General features: G+C 42.2%; 1 protein-coding gene and 1 long non-coding RNA gene across 4 annotated transcripts in view; one reads left to right on the forward strand and one right to left on the reverse strand.

Moving 5' to 3' along the window:
* PAMR1 (peptidase domain containing associated with muscle regeneration 1) overlaps positions 1–15,655 on the reverse strand; it is a 96,848-nt gene that overhangs the window by 4,116 nt on the left and 77,077 nt on the right. For all 3 annotated transcript variants that reach the window (XM_077322173.1, XM_077322172.1, XM_077322171.1), the window contains 4 exons: positions 11,844–12,014; positions 9,095–9,307; positions 6,624–6,690; positions 4,018–4,250 (listed from right to left, as the gene is read on the reverse strand). In XM_077322173.1, coding sequence (XP_077178288.1) covers positions 4,018–4,250; positions 6,624–6,690; positions 9,095–9,307; positions 11,844–12,014 — 684 coding nt within the window. The remainder of the gene's footprint in view (positions 1–4,017; positions 4,251–6,623; positions 6,691–9,094; positions 9,308–11,843; positions 12,015–15,655) is intronic.
* LOC143830161 (uncharacterized) lies at positions 4,246–9,497 on the forward strand. Its single transcript, XR_013228368.1, has 2 exons — positions 4,246–5,151; positions 9,145–9,497. It is a non-coding gene; the product is annotated as an uncharacterized LOC143830161 (long non-coding RNA).

The raw sequence follows: 15,655 nt of genomic DNA on the forward strand, positions 1-15,655 counted from the left end.
AAGGCAGCTGTCTGACAGCTTTGCCCATAAGGCTGGGAGTTCAATCCCAGCAGCCGGCTCAAGGTTGACTCAGCCTTCCATCCTTCCGAGGTCGGTAAAATGAGTACCCAGCTTGCTGGGGGGTAAACGGTAATGACTGGGGAAGGCACTGGCAAACCACCCCATATTGAGTCTGCCAAGAAAACGCTAGAGGGCGTCACCCCAAGGGTCAGACATGACTCGGTGCTTGCACAGGGGATACCTTTACCTTTACCTTTATTTAATAATTTGTATTTAATATGTTTTTGAAAAAAATGTTAAACATTTATCAAGTGACATGACCATATATGGTTGTGTTAACCCATTGCCCCCTCACAAAATGGCCGATGAGTCTGGGCGTGATGTGAAAGGTAGGGGCCCTAGGTGAGCGTGTATACTGCTATGCTTCCAGTCTAAACTGAAGAGTACCTTCCTCATCTTTTCCCTCTTAATAAAACAGTAAGGGGTGTTGGGGGCAGCAATTGGTCCCATGGCCCTGGACTGACAAGTGGAGGGGCCAATCAGAAGGTGCAGAACGCCTTCCGATTGGCCCCTCACCAGGACACACCAAAATTCCATCCAGCCAGGGGCAATCTGGAGAAATGACTGCCAGTCTGCACCTGACCACCGCACGGAGAGGAGGTCAGTAGGGCTGCCAAGCAGGATGAGAACAGAGGTTTGGACAGGCTGCGCCAGCCCTTTTCGCCCAAAGGCTGTCCTAACTGCCATGTCCAACTGCAAATGGCCTCAGAACCCTGACAGAGCTGGCAGGAGGCTGGTGAGTGCTCCCCCTCCCCCTCCCTTCAGGCCTGCTGCGAAGGAGCCTCTGACAGGCCCTGACTGAGGGGAGGAGGCCTTTCCAAGAGCAACGCAGGGGAGCCTGAGGGCCTTCCTTTTGAGGGGGGGGGACTATCCCCTTCTGCCAAACAGTTGGCTGACAGGGAGGCCACAGAAAAGCCCCTTCTCACTTAAAATACTGCTCTGGCCGTGGGGTAGACACAGCCAAGCCATGTGTCTTTCTTCTTTGCAACTCTCTGCAGGTTTGAGGCCACTGCACAGTGTTATTCTGCAGATGAAACTGGCTCTTTTGTCTCCTGTTTCATCTGCAAAACAACCCTGTGCAGTAGGCCTCAAGTCTTTCAATTCAACAACAACCTGTGTGGGAGGCCTTAAATGTTTCTTCTCTACCACAACCCTCTCCAAAGTAGCCCTTTCTGCTTGGGGAGCTGATCTTTATACTCTGCAGGTAAGCAGTAATTCCAGGAGCTCTCCAGGCCCCAACTGGAGGTTGGCTACCCCGGGGTTAGAAATATTCCTGGAGGTTTGGAGGTGGGACTTCAATATCGTACAATGCCTCAGAGTCCAGCCTTCAAATGAGCCATTTTTGCCTGCGGTTGGGAGGGAGTGGTGCAGGTGTGTCCCTCCTGGGCTATGGCCAGCCCTTACCAGCAACTGTTTGTATTCTGGGGTGCAGACAGGCAGGCCAGCATCAGTCCTGTGAGTCTGGAAAGTGCAGGAAGATCTAAATAAATACTTACAGCCTAAAACTGTAAATAGTGAGAGGGAGAGGGAGAAGATGATTGGAAAATGCTTTGAGGACACCTGAGGCCTGCTGGGTCACTGCGGCCCATTCCCAGTTCTCTCAGATCTCTCACAACCCCACATACCTCACAGGTTGACTATTGTGGAGAGACGAGTGGAAAAGGTGTTTGTGAACCGCTTTGAGACGCCTTTGGGTAGTAAGCAATAGGGTACAAAAATCCATTCTTCTAAGGAGCAACCATGAAAGAAGCATGTGGGCACATAACATTTTATCAACAGTGAAAAAATGAAAAAGAAGGAAAAGGGTGGACACCTGTGTACTGTGACTACCCCATGTGTATTAGGGCAGAGGGGCATTTCGGTGTCTGTGGCCTAATGCACACAAGAAGGGAAATGACGCAGAACTGGGGGGAATTGGTTGCCATGTCATCTTCCCCTAAGAAGAGTCTCCAGTCTGATTTTCCCTTCAAGTATCTGAAGACATGGCTCTGGAAAGCTCATCTGTAACCACTATGCCACATTTCCCAAAGGCCAGTCCTCTCCCACACTCAACAAACATTCCAAACCACAGGTTCTTGACACCCATATCTCCACACTCATACCCTTATTTGCCACCATGCCACCACAACCTCCCACACAACACACATGACAACCCCATGCCCTTACAGACTGGACAACTCCTCCCCTTCCTCTTCCCACTGCCAAGCTCTAGCGCCCATTCTATTATTGGATACAATGGGCTTTGCCCCTAGTTTTTTATAGTTTACTATGGAAGAAGACAGTTGTGATACAGAAAAATATGAATATGTCCACAACTCCTTGTGTAAAAAGGAATGGGATGAAATGGTGTCTATCTTTTAAAAAGTAAACAGTATTGCAATTAAGGAAAGTTAAACAGTTTTACACATGCTGAACAAAGTCATTGTTTGCAAGTGAATATTGCCATTTCACACAGTAAAATCCAGTTGCAAGGTGCATTGATACATTATTCCACATGCATGAAACTGTCTAAACTGCTTTAACTATCTTTCTGCTCTCTCTTGTTTGAAGCATTTTGCTCCCAGCCTAGATACAGCAACAAAAGTGAGCCAGGCTGGAAAGAAAACTAGTTAAAACAATAGTTCATTAGGTAAAAGAGTGACAATGCAGAGTTTCCTTCTCTTTCTTGCACATTCTGTTTTCTCCTATATGAATTCAATAACTCCAGTCAAATTGAGCAATATCTTGAATGTATATTCCAACATACTTCATTAGATTTTTTAAAAATTGGGTTTCCTGAAATTGTGTAGATCTGCATCTGATACTAATATCTAGAAGCTTATCCTTATCCATGGTTCCTCTATATATTTGTGAAACGCCCCTATGTGAGGAGCATGTCTGGGGTGTCTGCGCTTGAATACGGGCCAATCAGGGTTTGGTCAGCACAGATGGTGGAACCAATTGCCCCTATGCTTGTCCCCTTCCCTAGCAGTCTCCTTCACAGGGAGACTATAATGAGGAGAGAAAGGGAAGGTGATATTTGACTGCTTAGAGACATCTGAGCCCTGCTGGGTTACTGTGGACCATTCCCAGTTGTCTCAGTCCTCTAACAGTCCCACATCCCTCACAGGTTGTCTATTGTGGGGAGATGAAGGGAAAAGGTGTTTGTAAACCACTTTGTAACTCCATTTGGTAGTAAACCAAAAGGTGCAAAAATCCAGCTCTTCTTCTAAGGGGCAATAGTGAAAGAAGCATGTGGGCACATAACGTTGTTATCAACAGTAAAAAATGGAGACAGGAGCAGAGCCACAGAACTGGGAGGAATTGGTTGCCATGTATTCTCCCCCTAAGAAGAGTCTCCAATCTGATTATCCCTGCACATATCTGAAGACATGGCTCTGGAAAGCTCATCTGTAACCACTATGCCACAATTCCCAAAGGTCAGTCCTCTCCCACACTGAACTAACATTCCAAACCACAGGCTCTTGACACCCATCTCTCCACACCCATGCCCTCATTTATCACCACACCACTACAACCCCTTCCCCACAACACACATATTCAACCTCATGCCCTTACATACTGGACAACCCCTCCCCTTCCTCTTCCCAATGCCAAGCTCTCTCTATCTTAATCACTTTCTTACTTTCTACCTCCCTCTCTCTTTGCTATTTCCCCCCTCCCCCTGCTCGCGCCTGTTGTGTCAGCTATAACAGGCTTTAATTCTAGTAAATTAATAATATTTGAAGAGATCTTTTTCAGTTTTGGACTGAATTCAGATTTATACAATGGAAACAGTCCATTTTCTGAACAAATTCTTGGTTTTTGTACCTTCACATCTGCAATAGATAATATATGTGAAACACTTTAAATGCACCATGCAAAAATTATTAAATGGTTATGGTTAACAAGTAAGCATGCTTTAGGCTTTTAAATAGCAACAACATAATTACTGCTTTTGTCTCAATCTCCTCTTACTTGGAATGCATGAAGGAGCCCGCCCACTCCATTTTCCTGTTTTAAGGCAGGTCCTCCTGCTACTTCCCAGGCGTCGGTAGAAGGGAGAAATGCAGTCATACTGAAGCTGTGTGTGAAGATGCTGGAAGCCTGGAGGTAGTTCACCAAATGGCAGTACTGGCTTTTTGGTTGGATATATATCCAGTTTATGCTTATTAAATGCAGATGAATAGAGCCGATGCAAAGGAGTCTCTCTGTTTCAGTCCATAAGGAATATGAGAGTATAAAACATAACCCCAGAATGTCATTATTACACTTTTATCAGCATTAGTAACACTTATGAACAAAATTTTACCATAAATAGGACCTCTCGATTGTACATATTATCCAGAGAATGTTTAATTCTCATGAAGAGTTTAACTGTGTTATTTTCATTGATATTGACCCTACTGGCTGGTCTTAAACCAGTGGGGTTAAGTATGCCTAACTGTGCCAGACTGAGACTAATGGGTCTTCAGCATATATGATTTCCTTTAACTGAGTCCTAAATTAGCAAACAATCCAACAGACCTAAATCACTATAATTCCCAGGGTGTTTCCTATTATACACATGCCAAGACAGCTTTTCTAGATGGTTGAGAGCTGATCTCATTGGCAAAGATCTTGGGTCTGTTGTATTCCAGATTGATTCATCTACCTATGCCCTATTTTTCATCTTTATTTTTCCCTTGGGAGGTTTGAATGGAAAATGCTCATTCTGAGGTGACTGTAGAAAAGGGGCATAATAAGTATAAAATATCCAGCATAAAAATAAAATAATACCCAAAATGCATGATAGAACTCCTTTTGACCCTAATGGCAGAGACAGACTACTCAATTCCTGACATTTTTGAGAGTTTTGTTGTTGCTGCTGTTACTAGCTCCCCCATGCAATAATGCTGCTTGTGCAACCTTCCCCGATACTCCAAAGAAATAAAAATTGTGCTATGCACCAGCAGGTTTTTAAAAGGAGGAAGACTCCTGAAGAACAGTGATGTAGCTGTAGGTTCCCATCATAGAAGAGCTGTTCTGAAGTGAAGGAGCCCAACATCTTCAAAGCTTACAAGCAGCATGGGAACACTAACACCCATTGTCCTCGGTGTGACTTGCTTCCAAGTATGTATTCTTAAGACAGGGTTACTTTGGGGAAAGCACACTGCACTGAGTTTTTGTTTGTTTGCTAAATGAGCTGTAGCAGAGAATCATGTTAATAGGACACTGCGTAAAAACACTATATAAACAACCCATGGGATCTCCTCTGTCATATGAATACCCAAAATCATCATAGCTCTTAATGGATTTGGATTTGCTTTGATCACTTTGATCACACTTTTGGTTATTTATTTCTTCTTTAACTAATGGGAGGTGAAGCAACATAACCAACTCAGGGGCACCTAATGAAATCATTGGGCAGTGAATTCCAGACAGCTTTATCACACAATGCATAATTAACTTGAGGAACTCATTGCAGGGGTGGTCTTGGCTATCAGGAGGTGCCCCAGGCTCTGTCTGAACCCAGCTGCAATGGAGGAAAGAACAAAGCAAAAAGAGAAAGCTCCTGACACTGCCACTTGCACCCATCCTCCTTGGGGTATGAAGTCACCTGCTCACAGTGACAACTACTCACAATCACCCTTTCCAAGTCTTAGGCAGCCAGTTCAGCAGTGGCTATTTGGGCCCACTCAGTCCAAGGCTTGGCCAACCAACCTTTGCCAAGGCCCCAACCTGCCCCTCACAGAGTACGGCAGCCCCTTGCTTGGATCTTTCCTGGGAGGTGACTGTGATTTTGTCCAGTATCCAGCTTTACTAGAACTGCCCCAACTCACTGCTATGTGCCATAAGATATGGTGATAGTCACTAGTTCAGATGGCTTTGAAAGGGGATATGACAGGTTTATGAAGAAGAGATCCATTAATAATTGTTAGTCACGATAAGTGAATGAGAACTCCATCTACTCTCCCTGTTTAGCTTTTCATAAATTAAGTATGACACATCCAGACTCTAATGGTTCTATCATTAGCCTGGGATTTTCCTGGGACTTCTTGCCTTCCCCACCCACCTGCCTCACATATTTCCTTCACCCACTACTGAGGGACCCAGTCAAAGGAGTCCTCCTCCGGTGCCTAGGGCATCCATCCCAGTTGCCATATCCCAGATATGCTACCAACCACAAGAATGCTTGCTGCCACTTTGCTGCTACAATTACTTCACTTTACTAATGCTGCTAAGGCCTGTTTCTACTCAGTGTTGTCTAGTTTGATTCCACTGGGAGTAGGGACAACATGTGTGTACTAATTAAACATGTTTGTTATGTTCTAAATGTGAGGGGGGAGCCAAGAAGGAAGTGTTGGGTGTTTGTAATGGCTCCACATCTCAGTGCTCTAATGACCTCTATCCATATGTGATCTCTCATCTATAACTTGGATGCTTGCTCATTAACCCAACAATCAGTTGCCATTTTGTAATAAGAGTGCACAGCACACAAAACACTTCATGAGATGATTGTCCAACTGAACTAATACACACACAGAGACACAAACAAAAAGACATTTCATTTTAATACTGTAGTTAAGGTATTGCAATCTCACCTTGACTGAACCTGCATTGGGAGTACTTTCTGCCTCACCAGGTCAGAGATCTTAGGCTCTCTGCAAGCTAGAAACAAAACACAATAATGCACAAACCATGACCAGAGTTTTGGATGCTGTGGTTTAGATCCCTGTCTACAATTTCCTGTCACAATAATGGTTTAAGAAGGAAAGCAAGATACATGCGTATAGCAACTATACATTGAAGGGGAGAATTAGATTACAATCCAATATAGCTTTGACTCCAGTCCAGTACTTACTCTTTGGAATCCCATGCCTTCTTAGGCTCTGTTTTTGTACACAGCTATATACCCAATTAAGTTTCAATGACCAATTATGCCGCCGTTTGAGTGTGCCAGGGTAAAAAGCCCCGCCATCCCCACATGGGGGCATGACAACCCAGGCACACACTGGCCACCACAATGCGGAGCCAGAAGCTCCTGGCGGCAGCTGGTAATAGGATATCGGGGTCGGGGGGTGCCTGATGCAGAATGGTGGGGAGCAGCATGCTGCTCTCCCACCATGGTGGGGGTGAGGGGATGCCTCTGTCAGATCCACAGAGCTGCGGAGCTCGCAGGAGTGAGAGGTGTCCCTGCAGGGATGCTGTAGGCCAGGGGAGGAGCTGGGCGTGAAGGCCCGGCTCCTCTGATTACGCACAGGGTTGGCCCAACCCAGCTCTTGCCTGTGTCCACTGCATTCCTCGGGCTGCGGAAGAATCCGCATTCCTTTAACACAGGTCTTCCGACGGCCTGGGTCGGGCCAGGCCTCGGATGGCAGCGACGTGGGGCATAATCAGGGATTTCCCCTGAAGCCCTGTCACCGCCACGTCAGGCCTTCCGGCCCGTTCATAATCAATCAATGAAATTCTTTTGTAACAGGACATAGGAATGAAGCCTTACAGTCTAATATACAATCCTCATTTCCTGTAGAAGTATTATGTGCCTAGATTTTTATGACACGGAAGGGGTCATGAACCCATGCAGTTTAAGCCAAACCCTGACAACTGTTAAATGGGATCATATAAGGAGAAATCCAGCATCTGATTGCTCAAGCATGGCATAAATGCCTTGGTTTAAGCATGCCTAGGATGTTGCTCTCCACTTGCAAACTCAAAAGAGTTACTGCTTCACCATATAATAATTATTAGCTGTGTGCTTGGGTACTATCTATCATGGCTGCTGGCAAAGGTAACCTCTGTTAAATCTAAATTCTTTTTTTTTTTTTGAGAGAGAGAGAAATTGATGGAATCATAGATACTTGGGTAGATCATGCAGACCACAGCAAAATGCTGGATCATGGGTGCTATTGTAAAGGGAATCTCATTAAATAAGCCCAGGATGGTTAGAACTGGCATTGGTGGGAAATGGAAGATCCACAAATAAAGTATATTTTTATTCACAGGCAATTTTTATAGGATTTCCAAATGTATGCTTTTAATGAATATACATATTCAAAAGGAGAAGGAATGATCTGATTTGTGAGTGAGAGATTTGGGAAGACAGGCATGTACTAACATGAATGCTAAAGAGTTAATTTATGAGCGGGAATAGATGCTATTATTAGACTTTTTTTCCTTATTACTTTCTGTTTCTTGTACTGTTATGTCTGATAATAAAGCTGAGTACATTTGTTCTTGAATGTGGGTGTCCTATAAAAAAGGGGGCTCTTTGCCGCTCCAGAGGCTCCCTCCCACCCTTGCCAATACCTCATTTTGTCTTCAGTCTGTCTCATGAAGTCTAATTAAGTTCAGAAACAGGAAGGAGCATTTTACAATAAGTAGTAAAAAGCAAAAAGGTAAACTGATTCAGAATGAAAGTCAGAATCTATGTAAGTGTTTTAGTGATTATACAGATCTCTGTTATTAACTGGGCAGTAATTATCTCAGGAAACTATAGGAAGGTGCAAATAGAATATTTAAAATTGAACAGATTTTTAAAGAATAGTTCACTTTCAAACCAGATTTTACTTCTATAAAATAACATCTGGTAATTCTGTAGAAAAAAAAATCATTTTTCAGTTCCTCAACATCTTCAGCTAAGTAGGGTATCTAGGAGGTCATGGAAAGCAAAGTGCAGTGATGCTGCTAGCAGAATGGAAATCAGGAAATGAGTCCCCAAAACTGGGGCTGAAAGGGAAAGTTTGCAAAAGCCAAACCTCATTGAGAAACCTTTAGAGTCCTACCAGGTGACAAACTGTTGGGAAACTGAAATTTCTGTTTTAGTGCCTGACACAATGGTCTGGGAGAGAACATACAATTACCAACAGTAACTAGAACTCTACTAATTTTCTTGACTGAATCCAGTAGATGAGATAGTTTGGTAAATTACTGCTATAACAGCTGCCAGTGGAGGCTTTTATTGAGATGTGTTTGGAGACAGCTTGAACAGCCATAAAATAAGCTATACAATTAATCCACTATTTTTTAAAAGATATTGGTTTTTAGGAGTTGAAGGAAAGAGACTGTTAACTACCTTTTATGCAGATTGGTTGTTTCCCTGACCATTCTCCATTCTCTTGACAGGTTCTTTGCTCATTCCCACTGAGAATATAGGAATTATTGCACAAGAATGCAATGATCGTTCCAATTTTTGCATAACGACTGTTCATCAGAGAACCATCTTCCATGACTTTTGTGTACCCGTTAAGTGGAGCACCAGGATAGGAGCAGTTTCTGTCTTCTATAACTAATGGTGGGGGGAAATGTTATTATTTTGTGATAATTGGAAAGCATAACTTCTGAGCACCAGATCGTTTGGCATTTTGTGCATACATTGAGAAATAGACATGCATATTGCTAACTTTTGTCAAGATTCTTTTACAGGCTCTTTAAAATGGACATGTATTGCTGTAGGAACAAATAAATATATCTCCATGTTGACCAGTGCAAGAAAGTTCTTTGGAGAAGAAATGCTCTGTTGGATCATTATATCTCTTAGTTACAACATGAAAGCATTAAGACCCGGTCATGCATTCTAATAGTTTTATGATTACCATCTGAATGAACGTGTCCAGAGGAGGGCAACAAAGATAGTGAGGGGTTTGGAGACCAAGACATATGAAGAAAGGTTGCGGGAGCTCTCTGTTTAGTGTAGAGAGGAGACAACTGAGAGGGGATCAAATAACAATCTTCAAGTATTTAAAATGCTGCCATATAGAGCAGCGGTCCCCAACCTTTTTGTGGTTGAGGATCACCTCCATGGGTGGGGAAGAGCCGCACATGCACATTTACGCCAGCCCGGGGTGCTAATGCGCATGCGTGGCAGAGCGGGGGAGAGGCAGGCGCGGCTGCCAGCAGCCTGTTACCAAGGCCTTCGCAGCCCAGTACCGGGCCGCCTACCGGGGGTTGATGACCCCCGATATAGAGGATGGAGCAGAATAGTTTTCTCTTGCCCCAGGGGGACAGACCAGAATGAATGGGATGAAATTAATTCAAAAGAAATTCCATCTAAACATCTGGAAGAAGTTCCTGAAACTTAGAGCGGTTTCTCAGTGGAACAGGCTTCCTCGGGAAATGGTGGGTTCTTCATCTTTGGAAATTTTAAAACGGAGGCTAGATAGCCATCTGACGGAGAGACTGATTCTGTGAAGGCAAAGGGGTGGCAGGTTACAGTAGATGAGCGATAGGGATGTGAATGTCCTGCATAGTTCAGGGGGTTGGACTAGATGACCAATGAGGTACCTTCCAACTCTATGATTCTATGATTCTATCTGCCTACAAAAATGTTATTAATTTGAGTGCTCATAAATTGCAAAGTTTGTAATAATTGAATGACTGATTATAATTGCCCTCCCTATCCAAATACATAGTGAGGGTGGAGAAGGAGGGGGAAGATCAAGGTCAAGTATTTGATCCATTCTCTGAAAGAGAATTTAGGATGGATCACATAGTTGTTGGAGGTATTGGAGATGAGTGATCTAAATGGAATTGGACAGTGACTGGAATTGTGAAAAGACAGAAGTTACTGAGGGAGATGCATAATGGGATATGCTATCAAGTATGGGAAGCAGGGCATTAACCAATCCAAGTGCTTCAAATGTTCAAGTTGTAAATAGTTGTATTTTACATCATGAAATCTTAAAGCAATTTTTAAGGCTTGGACTGAAATAGGTGCAGCAGATGTGTGGTTCAGACTACCACTCACATTACAAAATGTGTGAACCTTTGCACAATTAGGTAAAGGTATCCCCTGTGCAAGCACTGGGTCATGTCTGACCCTTGGGGTGATGCCCTCTAGTGTTTTCATGGCAGACTCAATATGGGGTGGTTTGCCAGTCCCTTCCCCAGTCATTACCGTTTACCCCCCAGCAAGCTGGGTACTCATTTTACCGACCTCAGAAGGATGGAAGGCTGAGTCAACCTTGAGCCAGCTGTTGGGATTGAACTCCCAGCCTCATGGGCAGAGCTTTCAGACTGCATGTCTGCTGCCTTACCACTCTGCGCCACAAGAGGCTCTGCTTTGCACAATTACTTCCCTACAAATGTACAAAGAATGCATATGAAAGTTAAAATGGCATGCAGATCATTAATTCCTATATTAGCTTTGTTAGAAAGCACCACAGATTCAGAAGACTCTCTGCACCTGTTCTAGCCTCTGGTTTCAATAGCTAGTACAGTTGCCTCACTGGAGATCAAACTTTGAGATCTCTGTGACATCACGTGTTACACTAGGCAAGGCTTTCTCAACCGGGGTTTCTTGACAGCCTTGGAAGGGTTTCCTGAATGAGTGGGAGTTAATTAATTTTTATATTTTTTTAAAATTCATTGAACATTTATTGGTTGATATGACCATAAATGGTCATGTCAAAAAAAAAAAAACATGGCCAATGATGGGCCTGGAGGAAATGGGAAGGCGAGGGGCCCTGGGTAGGCATGTATATAGCTATGCTTCCCAACCATATTTTGCATGGTCACATCACTTCTGGGGTTTATCAAAGCCTAAAGAATTTTTCAGGGTAACAAAGTTGAGAAAAGCTGCCCTAGACTTATGGCAAGTGGAAATTCCCCTCTTCCCAAGCTGACATCCTTGCCAGGAAGAACCAGCAAGATGCTGTAGGAGTTGTTTCTTCTCTGTGTACTATATAGAGACCAGTAAAATTTCTGTTAAGCTGCTAAATTTGTCAACCTCAAAACAAAAATCTGGTTTTGCTCTTTATTAGTCCCACTGAATTCTGTAAGTGTACAGTGGTTGATGCACAATTAGATACATAAAGCAGCCTTACCACATCCAGGATGTTGTGTTGACCAGCTCCCATCTAGTTGACAGTAGGCAATACGGATGCCTTTTAAGGTGTAGCCCACGTTGCACTTGAAGTAAACCTGGGCCCCATATTTAAAGTCATCTCCATCCACAAAACCATGAGCAGGAGCACCTGGAGTCCTACACATCACCACTGACAGTTCAGATATTTCAAAAAAATCCACTTTATTACAAAAACAGGACTGTGTTATGTTGATTTGTTACTTAGAACATAATGAAAATGTTAAGGAGAAATCTTTACAGGAGACAAAAATAACATCAAAACAACAAGACTAGGATATACATTTTAAAAAAAAGACAAACCTGGACAGCTTGACTAAGATCTGACAAATGTTTGTGTATCATTCCATTCTGTTCACTGGATGAGTCACAAGGTTGAAGGAATAACTACACAAGCTGCAACTTTAATTTTACTGTATTTATTAGTATGCACTGCTATGTGAATCTTAATGGTTAGTCAAAAATACCATTCATCTGAATCAGACATCTACGAAATTACGACTACCTGCTATTCATTTTAGGCTAATGCTAGTTAAAGAACAGCCCTAGGTCAGAAACTCTGAAGTTATAAATAAACTCTTAGAGCCTAATTCAGCCACAGTAAGCAGTTATAAATCTTATTGATATCAGATGCAGAAAATTAAGCACTGAACTGTTTCCATAATTCTAGCATTTAATGTGTTTCAAATTATTCTACACTCACCCCCTGCCTCCCCTCACCTTGGCATACCAACAGTGCCATCCTGAGTTGATTTACATTCTTCTAGACCTTTAAATTCAGTGGACACAGATGGGTGCATCTGTGCTTAGCTTGCTACTGTAAAAGTATCACAGCAGCATCACATGAATTCTGCTTAGAACAGAAAGCCTATCATGGCTTAAATTAGCGGAGACTAAGTCATTTCTATACAATCAGTTTTAGCCCCACCTTTCCAAAGATGCTCAAGGTGGCTTACCCACATATATGCCATAAAGGGATATGCCAATTTAAACAACACTAAATATACTAATATATAATTTCATATAATATATAAATACTGTATAAGATAAAAATACAAAAGAATAACTACTGTGTAAGAGTTATGCTGCACTGCCTCATAATGATAGTTCAATGGAGCAGAGATCCATCAGTGGCTACTAGCCACAAAATACAGATGGCTGTTTTGAGGTCAACACTGGGAGAGCTTCTGGAGTTCTGACCTTCTAGTGGCACCTGGGTTCTGGCGACTGTGTGACACAGAGTGTTGGCATGGATGGGCCTTTGCCCTTATCCAACATGGCTTCTCTTATATTCTAATGTCTCTGAGTAAGCAGGACAGCAGTCAAAGTTGAACAAGATGATCATTCACAACACAGACATGAACAAATGTTCTGCTCTCTGTTAATCTTTTAAAAATAATTCCTAATTTTGCAACTATCATAATTTACTGTTTGAGCAAAAATAAACAAAACATGTCATTTCTATATCTCAAAGAAACTGTAAAGTAATTACTTTGTGTCAGAACTGAAGAGGATAAATTTAAATGTGTATTGAATAAGCATCTTCTGTTTACATTGAGAAATACTGTATCCTTTTCTAATGATCTCTCTGTGAGTTCTATGTACCTGTTGCATGTTTGTTACACTTCTTTTCTTTCTTTTCAGTATTATTTAGTTTTGTCAAAGTCCATTTTTCCCCAAATATCAAAATATGTCAACTGCCTTAAAAAACAAATGTGCTACAAGCTGCGAACTGAGAATCACATCTTTGCTATGAATTCACTAGCTAATCTTCAAGAAATTTCCTTCTCAGCTTCAGTACTCCCTTCCACACACACACTTCTTTGTAAAGTGAGGATAATTATACTTTCCCTACAGGTCTGTTACAAACATCACAAATAACGGTGCATGTGAAATGCTTTAAAAACTTGAAATTGCTATACAGGCACCAAGTATTATTAATTCTGAAGCCACTGGATTGATTCATTGAAATTGGTGACACTACTAGCTATGACAGGATTTCAGTTCATCGGGGGGGGGGGGTTCCCAACCACCTGTCATTAGATTGTATTGAATATTAATTCATGTGTTCTCCTCTTGGACCTGTTTGCACTGTTAAAGTCCATTACTTCTGTTATAGTCATCGTTCCCGGCCCTAGGGAAGCACGCCTAGCCTCGACCAATAAATAAATAAATTCCTCAGGCCTTTGTTTTTTTCAAAGCTACAGCACAGGGAGTAGATTCCATCAAGACAAAACTAATGCTGAAGGCAACAGCAACAGAAGGTGATCATAACTGGCATTTTTTTCTTGAGATACCACTTCAGGAAAGGGAATGGAAGTCCAGCCCTAATCTAAAGCAAGTTAGCTAGGTTTAAATGAATTTAATATTAATAACTAGTTCTATTAATTTCAATGTGACTGAAGCATGACTGGAATGGGGTCCATGTTGACAGTGGGAGCAAGCGTGACATAGTGGTTATGAACAGCGGCTACTAACCTGGCAAGCCAGGTTTGATTCCCCGCTCTTCCACATGCAGCCAGCTGGGTGACCTTAGGCTCATCACAGCCATGATAGTGCTGTTCCCATAAGAGCAGTCTCTATCAGAGCTCTCTCAGCCTCACCTATCTCACAGGGTGTCTGTTGTGGGGAGAAGAAGGGAAGGTGATTCTAAGCTGCTTTGAGACTCCTTCGGGTAGAGAAAAGCAGGGTATAAAAAACAACTCTTCTCCTTCTACTTATGTCCCTGTTACATTATGGCCATTTTACAACCTGCCTTGGTATTCTATTTTAGTAACTAGTTGCTAATAATTTTTTTCTTGTCATTTCAGACAGACCCATTTTAGTAGCCAGCTGCTACTGGAATTTATTTACCTGTTCACACACACCCATTGAACTACTTTTGATGGAAACTTTCTTATGTTTTCTATCCTTGTTGTGCTTCTGATACGTGGTGTGCTTTTTAACATATTTGTAGCACTTCCTACAATGCTTCCTACAATTTCATACCTCGCCCTTTTTTGCCACCTGATCTTCTTTGGAGGGTTTTTTTTTTTTAGACTAATGTTCCAAGGAATGCTATAGCATTAAACCAATATAGCACTTCCCTAGGCTACAAGAAATGGAGTGGGTTTTTGCTGATCCAGTCAGAGCGGGGGGCAGGGGGATCTTATCTTCACTCCACTTCACAATTGCTTTTTTAAAGCTGGACTTAACTGATGGACAGAGGTTTTATCCATGATGAGAACAGACTCCTATGTTGAGAATTTAAGACTCCTGAGACTTGTTTTTTTGACTATACTGTTGCATTTTGTCTGAACTTTAAAAGGTCTTATTGATTGTTGAATATGTGGCTGGATAATTGCTGCTACTTCATGAAGAGCTACTGACATGGTGAGAAAGTTACTTGTTTCAATTACTGGGGTTCCTGTGAACTAAAATAAGATTTATAGAAACTCTGTTGTCTTGGAAATTGTTTAGGAACATAAGTAAATAGCAACAGAAGAGTAATTATTCTATAATTGAATTACTAGACTGTGGGATTGACTTGAAACAAATTTATATGACATTGTGTTTTTTCTTTCCTGTTGTGTATTTATATAATATTAATATTGGAATTACAAATGACAAAGTCTGATGGCCTATTCTAAAAGGTTGGGGAGGCTAGAAAACCTTCAATGGATCAGCCTAAATTGGTTGCTGTGGATCTGTTTCAAGAAATGTTTGATGGATTACAAAGGAGTATAGAAGAATGATTTTTAGCAGAAAATTGAAATGATCTAAAACAAGAGATTG

The sequence above is a fragment of the Paroedura picta genome, chromosome 2 (genome assembly GCF_049243985.1).
Source record: "Paroedura picta isolate Pp20150507F chromosome 2, Ppicta_v3.0, whole genome shotgun sequence".
Lineage (NCBI taxonomy): Eukaryota > Metazoa > Chordata > Lepidosauria > Squamata > Gekkonidae > Paroedura > Paroedura picta.